General features: G+C 41.6%; 1 protein-coding gene across 1 annotated transcript; it reads left to right on the top strand.

The window, feature by feature from the left end:
• The first annotated feature begins 13,909 nt into the window (after positions 1–13,909).
• Positions 13,910–19,535, top strand: RPS4X (ribosomal protein S4 X-linked). The gene is made up of 7 exons (XM_063083222.1): positions 13,910–14,011; positions 15,176–15,253; positions 15,789–15,969; positions 16,617–16,714; positions 17,995–18,166; positions 18,586–18,743; positions 19,366–19,535. The coding sequence occupies exons 1-7, from the start codon at positions 14,009–14,011 to the stop codon at positions 19,465–19,467; spliced, it is 792 nt and encodes a 263-aa protein (XP_062939292.1). The 5' UTR covers positions 13,910–14,008; the 3' UTR covers positions 19,468–19,535.
• Positions 19,536–19,842: the final 307 nt, after the last annotated feature.

Below are 19,842 nucleotides of genomic sequence, written 5' to 3'. Positions count from 1 at the left end.
GCAAAAAGAAAAACCACAGACTTGGGGAAAATACGGAATATGTATTTTAAAACTCTCAAATGCAATAATAAAATAAACAACCCAATTTTGAAAAATGAGCAAAACGTTTGAACAGATATTTCTTTTTTTTTTTTTTATTTTGTCAATATACAATGTGTTTGATTATTCTGGCCCATTACCGAAACCTCCTTCCCTCCTCCCTCTCCCCACTCCCACCCAACAATGTCCTTTCTGTTTGCTTGTCATATCAATTTCAAGTAATTGTAGTTGTTATGTCTTCTTCCCCCACCCAGTTTTCGTGTGTGTGTGTGTGTGTGTGCGTGTGTGTGTGTGAATTTATTTATTTATTTTTAGCTCCCACCAATAAGTGAGAACATGTGGTAATTCTCTTTCTGTGCCTGACTTGTTTCACTTAATATAATTCTCTCAAGGTCCATCCATGTTGTTGCAAATGGCAGTATTTCATTCTTTTTTATAGCTGAGTAGTATTCCATTGTGTAGATATACCACATTTTCCGTATCAACTCATCTGATGATGGACATTTGGGCTGGTTCCAACTCTTGGCTATTGTAAAGAGTGCTGCGATGAACATTGGGGAACAGGTATACATTCAACTTGATGATTTCCATTCCTCTAGGTATATTCCCAGCAGTGGGATAGCTGGGTCATAGGGTAGATCTATCTGCAATTGTTTGAGGAACCTCCATACCATTTTCCATAGAGGCTGCACCATTTTGCAGTCCCACCAACAATGTATGAGAGTTCCTTTTTCTCCGCAGCATCGCCAGCATTTATCGTTCAGAGTCTTTTGGATTTTAGCCATCCTAACTGGGGTGAGTTGGTATCTCAGTGTAGTTTTGATGTGCATTTCCTGGATGCTGAGTGATGTTGAGCATTTTTTCATATGTCTGTTGGCCATTTGTATATCTTCCTTAGAGAAATGCCTGCGTAGCTCTTTTCCCATTTTTTAATTAGGTTGCTTGTTTTTTTTTCTTATAAAGTTGTTTGAGTTCCTTGTATATTCTGGATATTAATCCTTTGTCAGATGTATATTTTGCAAATATTTTCTCCCACTCTGTTGGTTGTCTTTTAACTCTGTTAATTGTTTCTTTTGCTGTGCAGAGCTCTTTAGTTTCATATAATCCCATTTGTTTATTTTTCCTTTGGTTGCCCGTGATTTTGGGGTCATATTCATGAAGTCTATATCCAGTCCTACTTCCTGAAGTGTTTCTCCTATGTTTTCTTTAAGAAGTTTTATTGTTTCAGGGTGTATATTTAATTCCTTAATCCATTTTCAGTTGACTTTAGTGTATGGTGAAAGGTATGGGTCTAGTTTCATTCTCCTGCATATTGATATCCAGTTCTCCCAGCACCATTTGCTAAAGAGGCAGTCTTTTCGCCAGTGGATAGGCTTCGTGCCTTTGTCAAAGATCAGATGGCTGTAGATGTGTGGGTTGATTTCTGGATTCTCTGTTATATTCCATTGATCAGTGTGTCTGTTTTTCTGCCAGTACCATACTGTTTTGGTTACTATAGCTTTGTAGTATAGTTTAAAGTCAGGTAGTGTTATGCCTCCAGCTTTATTATTTTTGGTCAGCATTGCTTTGGCTATCCGTGGTCTTTTGTTATTCCATATAAATGTCTGGGGCCGAGCCCGTGACACACTCGGGAGAGTGCGGCGCTGGGAGCGCAGTGACGCTCCCGCCGCGGGTTCAGATCCTATATAGGAATGGCCAGTACACTCACTGGCTGAGTGCCGGTCACGAAAAAGACAAAAAAATAAATAAATAGATAAATAAATAAATAAATAAATGTCTGGATCATTCTTTCCATTTCTGAGAAAAATGTCATTGGAATTTTGATGGGGATTGCATTGAATTTGTATATCACTTTGGGTAGTATGGACATTTTTACAACATTGATTCTTCCAATCCAAGAGCATGGGATATCTTTCCATCTTCTTGTATCCTCTCTAATTTCTCTCAGGAGTGGTTTGTAGTTCTCATTATAGAGATTTTTCACCTCCTTGGTTAACTAAATTCTTAAGTATTTTATTTTTTTGGTGGCTATTGTAAATGGGCAGGCCTTCTTGATTTCTCGTTCTGCATGTTCACTATTGGAGAATAGAAATGCTACTGATTTTTGTGTGTTGCTTTTGTATCCTGCTACTGTGCTGAAATCATTTATCAACTCCAAGAGTTTTTTTGTAGAGGCTTTAGGCTGTTTGATATATAGGATCATGTCAACTGCAAACAGGGACAGGTTGACTTCGTCTTTTCCAACCTGGATGCCCTTTATTTCCTTCTCTTCTCTGATTGCTCTGGCTAGTACTTCCAACACTATGTTGAATAGGAGTGGTGAGAGTGGGCATCCTTGTCTAGTTCCTGTACTTAAAGGAAAAGCTTTCAGCTTTTCCCCATTCAGGATGATATTGGCAGTGGGTTTGTCATATATGGCTTTAATTATATTGAGATACTTTCCATCTATACCTAACTTACAGAGGGTCTTTGTCTTGAATGAGTGCTGAACTTTATCAAATGCTTTTTCAGCATCTATAGAGAAGATCATATGGTCCTTGTGTTTGACTTTATTAATATGGTGTATCACATTTATTGATTTGCATATGTTGAACCAACCTTGCATCCCTGGGATGAATCCCACTTGATCGTGGTGAATAATTTTACGTATGTGTTGCTGTATTCTGTTTGCTAGTATTTTGTTGAGGATTTTTGCACCTATATTCATCAAGGATATCGGCCTGTAGTTTTCTTTTTTGGTATATCTTTACCTGGTTTTGGTATCAGGATGATGTTTGCTTCATAGAATGAGTTTGGGAGATTTGTGTCTGTTTCAATCTTTTGGAATAGTTTGCAAAGAATCGGTGTCAATTCCTCTTTGAATGTTTGGTAAAACTCTGCTGTGAATCCATCTGGTCCTGGGTTTTTCTTTGTTGGGAGCCTTCTGATAACAGCTTCAATCTCCTTTATTGTTATTGGTCTGTTCAGATTTTCTACGTCTTCATGGCTCAGTTTTGGGAGCTTGTGTGTGTCCAGAAATTTATCCATTTCCTCCATATTTTCAAATTTGTTGGCGTTTAGTTGTTTATAGTAGTCTCAAATGATTCCTTGTATTTCAGATGAATCAGTTGTAATATCACCTTTTTCATTTCTAATTTTTGTTATTTGAATCTTCTCTCTTCTTTCTTTTTTGTTAGCCATGCTAATAGTTTGTCAATTTTATTTATCTTTTCAAAAAACCAACTTTTCGATTCATTGATCTTTTGTATTGTTTTTTGGGTTTCAATTTCATTAAGTTCTGCTCTGATCTTAATGATTTCTTTCCGTCTGCTAACTTTAGGTCTGGATTGTTCTTGTTTTTCTAGATCTTTAAGGTGAAGTGTTAGGTTGTTCACTTGCTATCTTTCCATCCTTCTGAAGTGAGCATTTAATGCAATAAATTTCCCCCTTAATACTGCTTTTGCAGTATCCCACAGGTTTTGGTATGATGTATCATTATTTTCATTAGTTTCAATAAATTTTTTGATTTCCTGCTTGATTTCTTCTTGGACCCATATGTCATTAAGTAGAATGCTGTTTAATTTCCATGTGTTTGTATAGTTTCCAGACTTTTGTTTGTTTTTGATTTCTAATTTTAATCCATTGTGGTCTGAGAAAATACATGGGATAATTCCAATTTTCTTGATTTGTTGATACTTGATTTGTGACCTAATATGCGATCTATCCTGGAGAATGATCCATGTGCTGATGAGAAGAATGAATATTCTGAGGTTGTTGGATGGAATGTTCTGTAGATATCTGCCAATTCCAATTGGTCTAGAGTATTGTTTAGATCTTGTGTTTCTCTGAGGATTCTTTGCCTAGATGATCGGTCCAGTATTGACAGTGGGTTGTTCAGGTCCCCTGCTATTATGGTTTTAGTGTCTATTTCCTTCTTTAGGTCTAAGAGAGCTTGTTTTATAAATCTGGCTGCTCCAACATTGGGTGCGTACATATTTATGATTGTTATGTCTTCTTGATGGATCAATCCTTTTATCATTACATAGTGTCCCTCATTGTCTCTTTTTATGGTTTTTAGTTTAAAGTCTATTTTGTCAGATATAAGAATAGCTACTCCAGCTCGTTTTTCTTTTCTGTTTGCACGGCAAATCTTTTTCCATCCTTTCACTCTTAGTCTATGTGAATCTTTATGGTTGAGGTGGGTCTCTTGAAGGCAGCATACAGTTGAGTCCTCCTTTTTAATCCAGTCAGCCAGTCTGTGTCTTTTGATTGGGGAATTTAAGCCTTTTACATTAAGAGTTGTTATTGAAAAGTGTTGATTTATTCCTAGCATTTTATTGATTATTGTTTGATTGTCTTAGGTGTCTTTTGTTCCTTGCTTTCTGATTTACTGTTTGTTTTCTGTATTTGTTGGTTCCTTAGGTTGTAGATAGCCTTTTTGTTTGTTTGTTTTCTCTTCACAAATGCCATTTTTATTATACTATTGGGTTTTGATTTTTCTTGGGTTTTTATGGCAGTGATTGTTATTTTTCAGGAACCAAACCCAGTACCCCCTTGAGAATTTCTTGTAAGGGTGGTCGTGTGGTGGTGAACTCCCGCAGTTTTTGTTTGAGAAATATACTATTTGCCCTTCATTTCGGAAGGATAGCCTTGCAGAGTAGAGTATTCTTGGCTGACAATCTCTGTCTTTTAGTATTTTGAATATATCATCCCATTCCTTTCTGGCTTTTAGGGTTTGTGATGAAAAGTCTGATGTTAGCGTGATTGGGGCTCCCTTATAGGTGATTTGATGCTTCTCTCTTGCAGCTTTTAAGATTCTCTCTCTTTGAGTTTTGCCAGTTCGATTATAACATGTTTTGGAGAAGACCTTTTTGGGTTGAATACGTTTGGAGATCTTTGAACTTCCTGGATCTGAAGATCTGTGATTTTTCCTATACCTGGGAAGTTTTCTGCCACTATTTTGTTGAATATGTTTTCAATGCAATCTCCTTTTTCCTCCCCTTCTGGAATACCCCTGACTCGGATATTTGAGCGCTTAAGGTTGTCTGATATCTCTCTCAGATTTTCTTCAATGCCTTTGATTCTTTTTTCTTTTTTTGTTTGTGCTTGTATTATTTCAAATAGCCCATCTTCAAGTTCAGAGGTTCTCTCTTCAACTTCCACAAGCCTTCTGGTTAAACTCTCCATTGTGTTTTATATTTCACTGAGTAACTTCTTCAGTTTGGCAAGTTCTGCTACATTTTTTTTCAGGGCATTGATTTCCTTGTACATTTCCTCTTTCAGGTCCTGTATACTTTAACTCATTTCATCATGATGTCTAGCTGAATTTTCTTGTATCTCATTCAGTTTCCTTAGAATTATCACTCGAAATTCCTTGCCAGTCTTTTCAAGGGCTTCTTGTTCTATAGGATCTAGAGCTTGGGAGTTATTATCCTTTGGTGGTATACTTTCTTGATTTTTCGTATTTCTGGTATCTTTTCTTTGATGTTTATTCATTGTGGCTGGGGGTTTCACAGTCCACAGGTTTGACACTATTGACTGACTAAGATGTTTCTGTGGTTGCCAATTTGGTATGGCTACCTCAGTGACTACTCAGTTGGACACTAGTGCCTTGCATGTGTGGTTGCCTCAGGTCTTGGGCCTCTCTGGAGAGCCACCTCTCTGGTCAGCTTGGACTCTGCTGGGCTGCTGGATCACGGGGCAGTACCGCAGGGTGTGTGGTCTCTGCTGAGCTTCCACCTCCCCTGCTGGACTTCTTCCTGTTCCGTGCACTCTGGCCTGGGCTGCTGGCATGTGCAGAGGCACCACAGAGCGTGTGGTCTCTGCAGAGCTTCCCCTTCCCCTGCCGGATGTCTCCCTGCTCTGTGCGCACTAGGCCAGGCTTGGGATGGAGCCGGGTGGCGGTAGTGAAGCCTACCTGCTACTGGATCATGCAGCGGTGGCCCCCCCAAGGGTGTGTGGACTCTACGGAGCTTCTACCTCCCTTGCTGGACATCTCTGTGCTCCCTACGCATTGGGCCGGGCTGCTGGATCATGCGGCAGCAGTTTGGTCCCTGTGGAGTTCCTGCCTCCCCTGCCGGATGTCTCCCTGCTTCAAGCACACTAGACAAGGCTGGGAATGGAGCCGGGTGCCTGTGGTGAATCCTACCTGCTGGATCATGCAGTGGTGGCCCCACAGGTTGTGTGGTTTCTGCGGAACCTCCGCCTCCTCTGCCGGATGTCTCCCCACTCTGTGTGCACTGGGCTGCGCTGGGAATGGAGCCGGGTGGCGGCGGTGAAGCCTATCTGCCAGATCGTGCGACAGCAGCCCCGCAGGGCATGTGGTCTCGGCGGAGCTTCTGCCTCCCCCGCTGGACATCTCCCCTTTCCATATGCTTGATGTTATGTTTTTATAGTTTGAATCGGTTGGTTTGTGGGAGAGAGTGACGCTAGGGACCGTCTATTCCGCCATCTTGACCGGAAGTCTGATGATATGTTTCTTCACCATGGGAACACTAAGCAAGTACATAAAGGCCAGGCATCTGTACTTTGGTAGTTTTCTTTCTGTAGAGAATTACTTTTAGGGCCAATAGGCAAGGACTGTGTTCTCAGTTCCAAACATCACTAATTTCTGAGGCTGGGAAGTCCAAAATCCATCTGGAGGTGGTGATAGTGACCCAGGGGTCTCACATTGCAAGATGATGGAAGCAGAGAGAGCAGAGAGAGTGAGAAAGACATACTCTCCTCTTCTTTTGAACAGATATTTCACCAAAGAATATATATGAATGGTAAAAAAAAAAAGGAAAGAAAAGAAAAAAAGCACATGAAAATATGTTAGATAGCATTAGTCATGAGGAAAATCTAAAATAAAGCCACAAGATACCACATCTGTTAAAATGGCCAAAATTAAAAACACTGAACTTCACAGTCAACAAAAGAAAAAATAGATAAATTGGACTTCATCAAAATGTAAAACTTTTGTGTATCAAAGGACTCAAAATGGTAGGGGGGAAAACCTCACAGAATGGAGGGCTGGCCCGTGGCTTACTTGGGAGAGTGCAGTGCTGATAACACCAAGGCCACGGGTTTGGATCCTATATAAGGATGGCCAGTTCGCTCACTAGCTGAGTGTGGTGCTGACAACACCAAGCCAAGGGTTGAGATCCCCTTACCGGTCATCTTTTAAAAAAATTTTTTTAAATAACCTCACAGAATGGGAGAAAATATTTGCAAGTCACATATCTGGTAAGGGATTAATATCCAGGATATGTAAAGAATTCCTAAAACCCAACAACAAAAAAACCCAAACAACCCAATTCAAAAATGGGCAAAGCACTTGAATACATATTTCTCCAAAAAAGACACAATACAAATGGCCAATAAACACATGAAAAGATGCTCAACATCACTCATTAGGGAAATGCAAATCAAAACAACAATGAGATACCACTTCACACCCATTAGTATGGCAATTATAAAAAACAAAAATGGGAAATAATGTGTTGGTAAGGACATGGGGAAATTTGGAACCAACCCTTGTACATTGCTGTTTCCACCACTATGGAAAGCAGTTTGGCAGTTCTTCAAAAAGTTAATCATAGAATTACCATATGATCTAGCAATTCCACTTCTAGGTATGTGCCCAAAAGAATTGAAAGCAGGGACTCAAACAGGTACTTGTACATCAATGTTCATAGCAGCATTATTCACAAGCCAAAAGATGGAAACAACCCGGATCCATTAACAAATGAATGGATAAACAAAATGTGGTATATACAATGGAATATTATTCAGGCCTAAAATGAAATGTAATTCCAATACATGCTATAGCATGGGTGAACCTTGAAAATATTGTGCTAGGTAAAATAAACCACACACAAAAGGACAAATATTGTATGATTCCACCCATAGGAGATACTTGGAATAGGCAGATTCATAGAGACAGGAAGTAGAACAGAGGTTACCAGAGGCTAAGGGCAGGGGGAAATGGGCAGTTATTGTTTAGTGGGTACAGAGTTTCTGTTTAGGAAGATTTTAAAAATTCTGGGAATGGATAGTGGTGATGGTTGCACAACATTGTGAATGTACTTAATGCCATGGAATGATATTCTTAAGAATGGTCAAAATGCTAAATTTTATGTTATGTATATTTTACCACAATAAAAAAAAATTTTTTTTAAAGACTGATCTTAACACATATTGGCAAGGATGGGGAGCAACTGGAACTTTAATACACTGCTGATGGTAAAATGATACAACCACTTTGGAAAACAGATTAGCAAATTTTTTAAAAGTTAAACATACACCTACCATATGACCTAGCCATCCCACTCTTACATATTTGCCCAAGAAAAATAAAAGGGTTTATCATAAAGATGCTTGTACATGAATATTCATAGCAGCTTTATTTGTAATTGCCAAAGCCTGTAAACAACCCAAATGTCTATCCACAGGTGAATGGATAAACTAATTGAAGTCTATCCATACACTGGAACATTATTCAGCAATAAAAAGCAATGAACTATTGATGGATGAGTCAATGAGTACCACAACAAGATGGATGAGTCTCAAAATACTTATGCTAATCCGGCTGCTACGTGTGTACCCAAAGGAAGGGAAATCATCATGTCAAAGGGATACCTGCACTCCCATGTTTAATGCAGATCTATTTACAATAGCCAAGAGTTGGAACCAACCTGAATGTCCATCAAGGGATGACTGATAAGGAAAAGTTGGCATATATACACAATGGAATACTACTCTGCCATAAAAAGGAATGAAGTTCTGGCATTTGCAGCAACATGGATGAACTTAGAAAAAATAATGTTAAGTAAAATAAGCCAGACACAGAAAGAGAAATACTGCATGTCCTCAGTCATAAGTGGGAGCTGAAAAGAAAAAAAAAAAAAAAAAGAAAGAAAGAAAGAAAGATACAACAATCACAATAATTCCTTGAATTCAGAAGGAGAGAACAGAACTGAGGACACCAGGGGCTGGCCCGTGGCTCACTTGGGAGGGTGTGGTGCTGATAACACCCAGGCCACGGGTTCGGATCCCATATAGGGATGGCCGATTAGATCACTTGGGAGAGCGAGGTGCTGACAACACCAAGTCAAGGGTTAAGATCCCCTTACTGGTTATCTTATTAAAAAAAAAAAAAAAAAAAAAAGAACTGAGGACATCAGTGGTGGGAAAGGCAGGAAGGGGGGATTATGGAGAAACTGGTAAAGGGCCACAAAAAATATTTACATTATGTAATGATAAAATAAAAATAAATAAATAAATAAAAGTAATTATGCTAAGTGAAAGAAACCAGACAAAAGAGAGTACATACTGTATGATTTCCATTTATTTGAAATTCTAGAAAATGCAAATTAATTAATAGTGAGAGAAAGCAGGTCAGTGGTTGCCTGGGAATGGGGGGGGCGGAGCAGCTGGAGTGAGAGATTACAAAGGTATATATGTTCATTATCTTAGTTGTGGTGATGGTTTCATTGAGTGTAATACATATGTCAAAACTGTCAAACCGTATCCCTTAAACATGCCATTTATTGTATGTCAAGTATTTCTCAGTAAAGCTGTTACAAAAATAAGTTTAAATAACACCAAGGTCAAGGGTTTGGATCCCCTTACCTGCCAGCTGCCAAAAAAAAAAGTTTAAAAAGAGTTGTAGCCAGGGCCGGCCCGTGTCTCACTCGGGAGAGTGCGCACTCAGAGCCAGATTCAAACTGTGCTCATTCCACTCTGCCTCACTGTGTCTCAGCAATATGAGCTATGGAAGAGTACACTGTGTTGGTTCATTGATTGCTGACACGAAGTTGATCAGGGAATATGAGGCATGAAGGGCTATTCTTTAAGATGAAGGGTAGGGGGCTTGGACTACTCCACCTACGGCATGACTTGGACTACCATTAACCACAACCAAAAGTCCCTCCTCCCTACCATGAACCACTCATACATGTCCCTACCCCCTGGTAATCTGGGACAGGATGCTGGGGATGTATGTCTGAGTTCTCTTCTCACCATAGACTCACCTCCCATGCCCACATGTACAGAAATAGAGCCATGTACTATATAATTTAATTTATCATATGCTAAAGCGGCTCTTACAAAACCACAGAGGAGAGAGAAATCATTTAACATTTTGTAGTGAGAAATTTGGTTAGCTAACGTTTGGGGGAAAATTGAATTTTTTTCTATTTATCTATTTATTCTATTTATATTTTATCAATCCCAAGTTGATAAAGAATTAAATATATGTTATGAAACAGAATCGAGTATCTAGTAGATCTTTGAACTGATGGTAGCCTTCTAAGGCTTTGAAGTGACAAGAAATGACAAGAGAAAAGATCAACAGGTTTGGTTACATAAAATCTGTGTGTGTGTGTGTGTGTGTGTGTGTGTGTGTGTGTGTGTGTGTGTGTGTGTGTGTGTGGCTGGCTGATATAGTGGTTTCATAAAATCTTAACTGAAAATGTGTACTTTGAAAAATATAACCAACAGGAAAACAACCAATTGGTAAGAATATCTTCCTCAAATACGACAAAGGACTAATTTCTATATTTTATAAAGCACTCACGCAAATCGATCGGGAAAACGCGTCTCCCAAAGATAAATGGTCTGAGATATTTCATACAAGAAGAAATAGAATGAGTAAACAAACATATGGCAAAATGTCCGACTTCCCTAGCGATTTTTTTTTTTTTTTTTAGTGCAAATTAAAACAATTACATTAGCAAAAGTTAAAAATAAGTAATTACCAGGCTGGCAGGAATGTAGAAAAATTGCAAGGATCCTCTGAGACAAGTTTTTGGCAATACACATACGCTACTATTAAAAACTATCAGACTCTTTAACATTGTGCTCCCTTTCTAACAGTTACTGCCAACCACTCCCATGGACTAAACACAGATGCACTAATTCTCCCAAGTCCGAGTCTTCAGGCCAGATCACGCACCCGAGCTCAGAGCTGTGTCTGTAGGACATCTCCAGGCTGATGATGCTCTCCCCACCCTCAGCCCCAGGGAGCTCACACTGACCCCCTCATCTCCCCAAGCATGCTCCTCTACCTCCGCCTTGTTGCAGTGAATGCACCAGTGAATCACCAAGCCAAAAAACCTGGGAGTCATCTTAATTATACCTCCTTGTCCCTCACCCCTGCACATTCATCACTTCCCAGCCAGATCCTGACAATACTCCATCGGCAAGGTCTTTTGAATCAGCCCGCTACTCTCCAGCCCCGCAGGCGGAGTTATCTTTCTAAAGCACAAAGCTGGTCCTGTCCTCTTTAAAAGTCTTTCAAGGGCTCCCCATTGTCTACCTACACTCCAAGATCCTTAATATTCGTCTTTTCTTTCTTCTGCGTTGGCCAGTAGGGAGATCCGAAGCAGTGACCCTGGGGTTACAAGACTGTGCTCTTAACAACCGAGCTAACCTGCCAGCCCCTAGAATGTTAGCAGCGCTCTGTTTCAACCTGCTTTACCACCATCTTTTCTCCAATGAGCTTTTCTTAGTTTTCACTCCCCCCTCCCCAGCCTGCCTCTTGCATTATAATGTGAGTTCTCCTGGAGAGCAGGAACTAGATCTTAATCATCCCTGTATCCCCAGTTCATAATACAGAACTTGTACTGAGTAGGCACTCAATAAATGTTGGTTGAAGAAATGGATTTATTCTAAGAAAATCATTCAACTGAACGAAAAAGCTACATGAAGGAAGCTGTTCACTGTAGCAACATTCATAATAAAGAAAAAGTGCAGAAAACTAAGTGTCCAACGGTAGAGAACTTTTGTTAATTATGGGACACCCATTTAATGGAATATGATGCAGCTGTTAAGATAACAATTATGAAGATTATGTAGCAACTCGGAAAGTGTTTCTAATATAATAAAAGCAGAATACAAAATGACCTGTATGCTAGGACTAAAATTATGTAAAAGTATGCACGCACACAAACTGATCAGAATGAGAACAGGAACAGGAACAAGTGAATACAGATGATGTTTTTAGGGTGTTTGGGGAGGTACCGTTTGTGATTTACTTAGCTCTTTCCAAATTTCCTTTATTGTTATTTTCTAATAACACACATACGTATTTTCTAATAACACAAACACAAATTGAGAGAGAAAAACATACTGAGAAAGGTGCTTTGATTCCCTCGAGTCTTTTGACAAACTGTGGTACAAAAACAAACCAACCACTGACCTAGGAGGCCAGAGACCAGCCCTCTGCCCCCTTACCCCCTTCACCCCTTAACTGGCTGTGTGATCTTAATTAAGTGAGATCAGCAGTTCTAACCAGCCATTTCTCCTGTTTTCTCTAGCTAGAAATCCCATGGTCATCCTTCACTCCCAAATCAACTCTTACATCATTTGTTAGCTGCACCGCCATCTTCCCAGTGCCCCCAGACTGAAAACCTCAGAACCAACCTTTCATTCTCTCATCACCTTCACTCTCTCTCTAATCCCCACCTCCAATTAATTGCTTCTTTCCAATAATCATTTATAACATGCTTTATTATGGATCATGCCCTAGTTTTAGGCAAAAAGGAGTCCCTGCCCTCCTAGTTAATACTGCTTGGTTGAGAATAGCCAACAGTTTTTTTCTCTCTTGCTCCTCTGCAGACTGCTGAAAGGGTGAAGTGGAGGGTAGAGACAGAGACTTGTAAAATGGAACCTCGTGAGTTAGGAGCCTGATCCCATGGTGGGAGGAATTCAGGCACAGGCTGGATGCTCTAACAGGTAATATAGTAGGACTTGGGAGGCACATCGAGTGGGATGCTGATTCAATTTATTCATTCAACAAGGGTTTACGAAGTGCGGGACACAGTGCCAAGTTCTCTGTTAGGTGGAAAAGGACCTGAGCAGATGAATTAGGGCAGGCTCTGTCCTGGAGATGCTCAGTCTAGTGGAGGACAGACAAGTAAATTAGTCATTGCTACCCAAAATGGTAAGTGCTGTCACCGAGTTTTGAACAGAGGGCTCTGGGACAGGAAGAAAGAGGGATTCACTCCACCTGAGGGGACCAGGAGCTCATAGAGCCACAGGGACATGAACTGGCTGAGGAGGGGGATTAGGAGGTGCCCAGGAAGGGGGCTGGGCTGTTCACGGCAGTTCCAAGCTGAGGAATCTTCAGATCCACAGGCAGTCTTGAAAGAGCCAGTTTCCTCAGAGCAGTAGTAGCTTGGGGTGGCTTTAGCTTTGAGGTTTGGGATGGTGGGAGGGAGCAATGGGCGTCTACACTTAGGAGGCGACAGAGACCAGGCAAAGCTCTAACCTGCTCCCTCAAGGCAGGAAATGGGACAAGGGCAGTTTCGAAGCAGGGAAATAGCAAAATCAGATCTATATTTTAGTTAGATAACCAGATGATCTCTAATGTGTCCTCTCTTCCCTGAGACTCTGTAAGTGCCAAATGCGTTGTATAGGAAGCGAGGGGGCAGGGCGCCATGGTTCAAGCAGAGATTCTACCTTCCCGCCCCCTACAGCGTCCCCTCGACAGTCTACAGAGAAGCAAGAGGGAAAAAACGTTTTTGGCTCTTCTCAACTCTTAGTATGGGCTGGCTGGCTGGCTCGAGGGAACCCGGAAGAAGGGACAAACAAAATATGTTTTAAAATAATATTAAATATTTATTAGAATGTATTCTATTGATTATACGTATAATCATCTGTACGTGGGACATAACGTAGCCTCACTTTGCACTCTCCTTGAAGGCAGGGATCTTGTCTAGTTCATCTCTGTATTCCCAGCACCTAAGCACAGAAATAGGCTCTGAGCAAATATGCGAGCAGGGAAAAGGGGAAGGGAGGAAATGCCCCGGCGGCAGCTCCCCGGCTCGAGCCCTCTGACCTCCCACCAGCAGGTGGCAAGATACAGCCCCAGCGCGCCAGCAGAGGGCTGCGCTGGGCGGAGCGACAAAGGCGGCAGATCGACAAGAGGCGTCGGCGCGCGCAGAGTCCCATCCTTATTTCTCTGCTCACCGGAAGAAGGCGGGCCTCTTTCCGTGCTAGCGCAGCCATGGTAAGGCGCCTACTTTGCGAGCTCCATCCTCCATCCGCCTCCATCCTCGCGGGGTCGGTGCTGCCTGAAGCCTCGGGGCTTCCGAGGGTGATGGCCGGACGGAGGCGAAGGGAGTGTGGCCTCCGTGGTTGGCCGGGGCGGGCTCCAGGGTTTATGCCGACGCCAGTCCTGGGTTGGGGGAGAGATCTGGTGCCGCGGGAGGGAAGGCCTCGATCTCAGGCCCGGCCACGCATTCTCCGACTCTGGGAGAAGCGGCTTTCCTCCCGGGCCGGAGCCGCGGGTGGGCCGGGAGCGCAGACAGCAAGCCCGGGGCGGGTGGGCGCTGGTCCGCCCAGAGGAGAAGGGTTTCCTTTGTAATTGTCTTTTCAGCATGGCCTGACTTTATGTGTTGTAGCCGGTAAGCATTCGTATACAGCGTTAAAAAGGCTTCCTTCGGCTTTTTGAAATGAAAATTGGTGTCAGATTTTGGCTTTAGCGTAAGAGGAAGCGACACATGCGCTTGTGCTGGAGTCAGATTAATCTCGTGCCAGACACGTCAAAACCTGACTGTTATATTGCGAAAACTATTTCATTAACAGATACATGTCGGGTTCTGGATCATTTCCGTAGCTGTCTGGCTGTGTGCCCCGCTGGCTATTTCACCAGCATGGTGTGCTAGAAGGAATCTAACCTCTGTAAGCCGGCACACTTTTAACCTTTAACGAGACCATACTTAGCACGGTACTGAAAGATAGTAATAAATGTTCTTTGTACAGTGAGAAGGCTGGTTGCAGTTTGTGGAGCTTACAGAATTTGCTAAATACTGTGAATGTGTTTGCTTCTCTGCGTTTTATCAGAGCCCCGTGCTTTTTAACATCGTCCACATTTTGCCAACGAGGAGAGAATCCTTTTTTTTTTTTTTAATAAAAGATGACCGGTAAGGGGATCTTAACCCTTGACTTGGTGTTGTCAGCACCACGCTCACCCAGTGAGCAAACCGGCCATCCCTATATGGGATCCGAACCCGTGGCCTTGGTGTTAGCAGCACCAAACTCTCCCGAGTGAGCCACAGGCCGGCCCCAAGAGAGTCAGTTTTTTCAAGGAGTTACACTCTAGGTTTTGTAAACAGTTCTTGAAGAAACCTGAAATCATTTAACAGCATGGCAATCTAAAACTTCTCTTCAGGCTCGTGGTCCCAAGAAACATCTGAAGAGGGTAGCAGCTCCAAAGCATTGGATGCTGGATAAACTGACTGGTGTGTTTGTAAGTATCATTAAAATGTTACATACTTACAATGTAAGATACTTAGGATCTTAAGGGGTACATTTTGTACTGTTCATTTGTGTGTTAGGTGTTCCTGATTCACTCCAGCAAGTCATTTGGGGGCTGACTAGGGGAAGAGAATCTATTCTTGGCTTCCTTTGCTTTTAAAGGCCCTGTGCTATCTACCTGCATCTCACCTCACTTTTACTTAATATTTTTACACCTCATTAATTCCACTAACACATAGTACACTTACATGGACTCAGGACTCAAATATTAGGGTTTTTTGTTTGTTTTTTTTTTAAATATTGGTTCTTGATGAGCCTGGTCCTCTGAAAAGGAAGGTGCTGTCAAACCTTGAGGTCTGAAATAGTTCTGTAAGCTTTGAACATCTGTATAAATACTGACATTGTGTGATGGACAGTCTTGGTGTTTAGTTAATGGATCTCAGGGCTGGGGTGGGGGGAGGTAGGTTTGAATACTTGAGTGAATCTCAACAGTTGGTTTTTCGGAAATAATTATTTTTAATTTACAGGCTCCCCGTCCATCCACCGGTCCCCACAAGCTGAGAGAATGTCTCCCTCTCATCATTTTCCTAAGGAACAGACTTAAGTATGCCCTGACAGGTGATGAAGTAAAGAAGATTTGTATGCAGCGGTTCATTAAGATTGATGGCAAGGTCCGAACTGATATAACCTACCCTGCTGGTTTTATGGGTAAGTGGTTAGTTGTAGGCACTTGGTGGAGGCTCTTTTTGATTGTTTTTATCTCCCTCTCTCAGATGGCAGTTGTGTTGAACAGTGGTGGGCTTTTTTGGTTTCCTGTGATGGTAAGTCTAGGAATTCGGAGAGCTGCCAGGAAGCCTATGTAAAAGTAGAGTGTGTGTAGAGGTTTGGGCTGTGTTCTTTCTCGAGTTAGCTCTGAGGCAGTAGACATTTGGGTATATCATGAAAGTTTTAAGTACGCTGGAGGCACTTATTAATGGGAAGCCAATATGGTAACCAGATCATATCTTGATCATAGCTCTAACCTTTGTAGTCTAACCTGGAAGCACAAACTGTTCCTGCCAAGTCTCGGAAATAAAGCATGGCCTTCCCCTCAGTTTTTTACTTAAGTACTGTGGGGCTGCAGCTAATCCTGAATAGCTTCTCAAAACCAAATTTCAATTCATTTTAAATTTTACATGGAGTCATGAAAACAGGGTTTTGAAACATTAAAGATTAGCTAGCCATCCTCATTAATCTTCAGAGTCCTTGTTGGGAGGCACACAGGTTGGGTTTTTTCTTATAGTTGTGGTCTTCGCTCAGCACGGGGTCGTGGGGGGTCACTGTATGTAGTAACCTTAGTTACTGTTTGATATCAGATGTCATCAGCATTGATAAGACTGGAGAGAATTTCCGTCTGATCTATGACACCAAGGGTCGTTTTGCTGTGCATCGTATTACACCTGAGGAGGCCAAGGTCAGTATTCCAAGTAAGCTGGCTCTTCCTTCACTCAGTAAAATTACTGGGTTCTAAGTTAGAGCCTGCATTAATGTGCTAATCCACTGCGATGAGGGAGGTAGATAAAGATTACATATAATCTCATACCTGGAAATAATCAGCTAACAATTTGATGAGATTCTGTTTTATGTGCAATTTTGTGTCATGTTACTAAAAGTCTTGCTACTAGGTGAAGAGTGATTGTTGCTATATATCTAATAATTGACCCCTTTTGAAGTTAGCTTGCTTAAGAGATTTTCTTTTTTGTGGCAGAAATGAATTCCAGTGGCTTCCTGGTTGTCTCATTTAGAGGCAAGGAGAATGATTTCTAAGAAATTTTTTATGAGTACCAAGTATGGGTCCTTTAAGGATAAGGGACCAGAAAACCAATCTAACCAATCTAGTTCTGTCATATTGACCATTTCCCGTGTCCCTATTTGTGGATCTAGCTTTACTTGGGGAGGGGGAGACTAATAATCCTTGAGGCACTAGTTTGAGATAATCAAAGACTGTAATTTTTTTTTTTTTTTTTAAATTTAATCCAGTTTGTTTGGATGTTTTTACACAAAAGTTTAGGGCTTGAATTATCAGGTGTAAATAAAGGTTAATTCAATTGGATGGTGCAGCTCCCAATTTCTTCCTGTACTGCCGTGCTGGAGGGCATGTCCAATGGCATTTGTGGTGATTTAATTTACTTTAAGGGATATCAGTGAAAAGCCAAAATTGAAATGCTTTTTGAAATATTTGTTGATTAGATGAACTGGTAATATAATTGCTAATTGTGAGACAAAGGGAAGCCATTAACATAAGATTTGAGTGTTAGAGGTCTGGGTGGGTTGGAGGGAGGAATTCCAAGGGCCTTGAGGCTTAAAGAGCCTGGGAAACAGTGGGATCTATATTGGAAGAGGAGGGCAATGGTGGTGGTGATGGGACTAGCAGGAGTTTTAGTGTCCTTGTTAGGGAAGTTGTGGGGCCCTTCAGTGCCTTGGAGGTTATGCAGTGATGGGAAAATAAATGTTAGGAAGGCTAGCCTAGAGAAGGCTATGTGCAACATACATTTCTGGAAAGTGTAAAGAAAAGTCAGGGCCACAATTATCCAGCTGCAATTCAGGAAACCCATGGGTCCTGGGTAGGGTTATTGCCTTTAGCTGCTAATTGCGTTTTCAAGCCAGTGACTTGGAAAGAATTTTTTCATTTACACTATGGAACATGGTACGTGTGAGGTGGAGTAAATGTGACTAACCCTTGTGTGTTTCTAGTACAAGTTGTGCAAAGTGAGAAAGATATTTGTGGGCACAAAAGGAATCCCTCACCTGGTGACCCATGATGCTCGTACCATCCGCTACCCTGATCCCCTCATCAAAGTAAATGACACCATTCAGATTGATTTGGAGACTGGCAAGATCACAGATTTCATCAAGTTTGACACTGGTAAGCATCCTCTACTACCTGAACATCCTCTTTTAAGCTCAGATGTAAGAGATTTTCAGTGCCCTTAATTAATTTTTTTAATTAATCTAAATGAGCATTGTGAATCACACAGGGCCTGAGTTACAGGTATTTTTTTAGAGTCATCCGTTCCAACCCCCAGGTTTATAGTATCTTTACTTCCGGAGGCCCAAATACTCAGAATATTCTGGGTGGCTGATAAGAGGTCTGGTATAAAACACATTCTTAAGAGGGCCCTGAGAGTATTATCTTCAACAGCAGATCCATAGGAGTACATTAAAATGGGGTAAAGGACAAACAAACTTTTAGACCTGCCTCTGAGCAGTTTGTCATTTGTTGTGTTGCGTTAATGTGAGTTTGCATGGTGCCTTGCTTGAAGCAGGTGGTTTCTTCTTGCCTAGGTAACCTGTGTATGGTGACCGGGGGTGCTAACCTGGGAAGAATTGGTGTGATTACCAACAGAGAGAGACATCCTGGCTCTTTCGATGTGGTTCATGTGAAAGATGCCAATGGCAACAGCTTTGCCACCCGGCTCTCCAACATTTTTGTTATTGGCAAAGTAAGTCAGGCTTCCCTTCTCTCTAGTCCAGGGAGGTGTGTAAGTACAGATACTGCTGGGATTGCAGCACCTGGGCTTCTGGCTGGCTCTGCTGAACCTAGTGCAAAACCTGGGAAAGGGCTCACACAGAGCTGGGCTGGGTCAAACCTGTGCTTTTTCAGTGTCAGAGTCAGTGGGGAACCTGATCACCTTGGTTGAAGAGTGTCAGTAGTGGAATGAACATACCTTACAGTTTGGTTTTTACATTATTTGTGGCTGTGTTTTCTTGGAAATTAATGATCAGCATTAGGCACTACTTCATTTTATTCACTTCAATAAATATTGAGTGCCTGTTACACAAAGTAAACTTCTCTGAGACATTAAATATGAAGGGTGTTGTCCACTTCTACATATGGAGGCAGTGAATTTAATAGAAAGGCCCTAGCAGCCCCAGCAGTGGGAACTTTGAGTAAACCAGCATCTGGGTATCTTTTGGCTCCCTAGCTGATAGCCAGTGCTTTCACAGACACTTCAGTTTGAAGTGCTTCAGTTCCGTTAAAAGAGATGACACATGTATCCTGTGCCAAGATACTAATGGAGATGATGTGTAGCAGGTTTTAATTCTCCTTGTTTCCTCCTCCAGGGCAACAAACCATGGATTTCTCTTCCCCGAGGAAAAGGTATCCGCCTCACCATTGCTGAAGAGAGAGATAAGAGACTGGCAGCCAAACAAAGCAGTGGATGAAATGGTCTCTGGGTGACATGTTAGAAATGTCTGTGTACTAATTAAAGATAATACAGCGTGATTAATTGCTTCTTAGTTTTGTGTGGATTTTTTTGTTGTTGTTAATTTACAGTTTTCCTGTTATTTTACGTTATAAAATGAAAAGTGAGTTCTCAGGCAGGCTGTCTACCCAGTGGCATCCCTCTGTCTTGTTAATTTCTCTTGGCCTTTTAAAAAGTCGGTGCCCTTATTTTTTTTCTCCAGGCTTTATTGCACTAGTCCATCATCCACAAGCCTGTTTCATCTGTTTTTCCTACTCCTGTGCCCAGCTTGCCGAATGCAGGGTGAAATCTCCAGCTACAGATAAGAGTCATTATAAATGTATGGGATCTTGGT

The sequence above is a fragment of the Cynocephalus volans genome, chromosome X, assembly GCF_027409185.1.
Source record: "Cynocephalus volans isolate mCynVol1 chromosome X, mCynVol1.pri, whole genome shotgun sequence".
Taxonomy (NCBI): domain Eukaryota; kingdom Metazoa; phylum Chordata; class Mammalia; order Dermoptera; family Cynocephalidae; genus Cynocephalus; species Cynocephalus volans.
This window is presented reverse-complemented; position numbering and strand designations above follow the sequence as displayed.

Coding starts and splice junctions, on each gene's coding strand:
- RPS4X (XM_063083222.1), top strand. Junction 15,970..16,616: donor CTACCCTGCTGGTTTTATGG/GTAAGTGGTTAG, acceptor GTTTGATATCAG/ATGTCATCAGCATTGATAAG. Junction 18,744..19,365: donor ACATTTTTGTTATTGGCAAA/GTAAGTCAGGCT, acceptor TTCCTCCTCCAG/GGCAACAAACCATGGATTTC.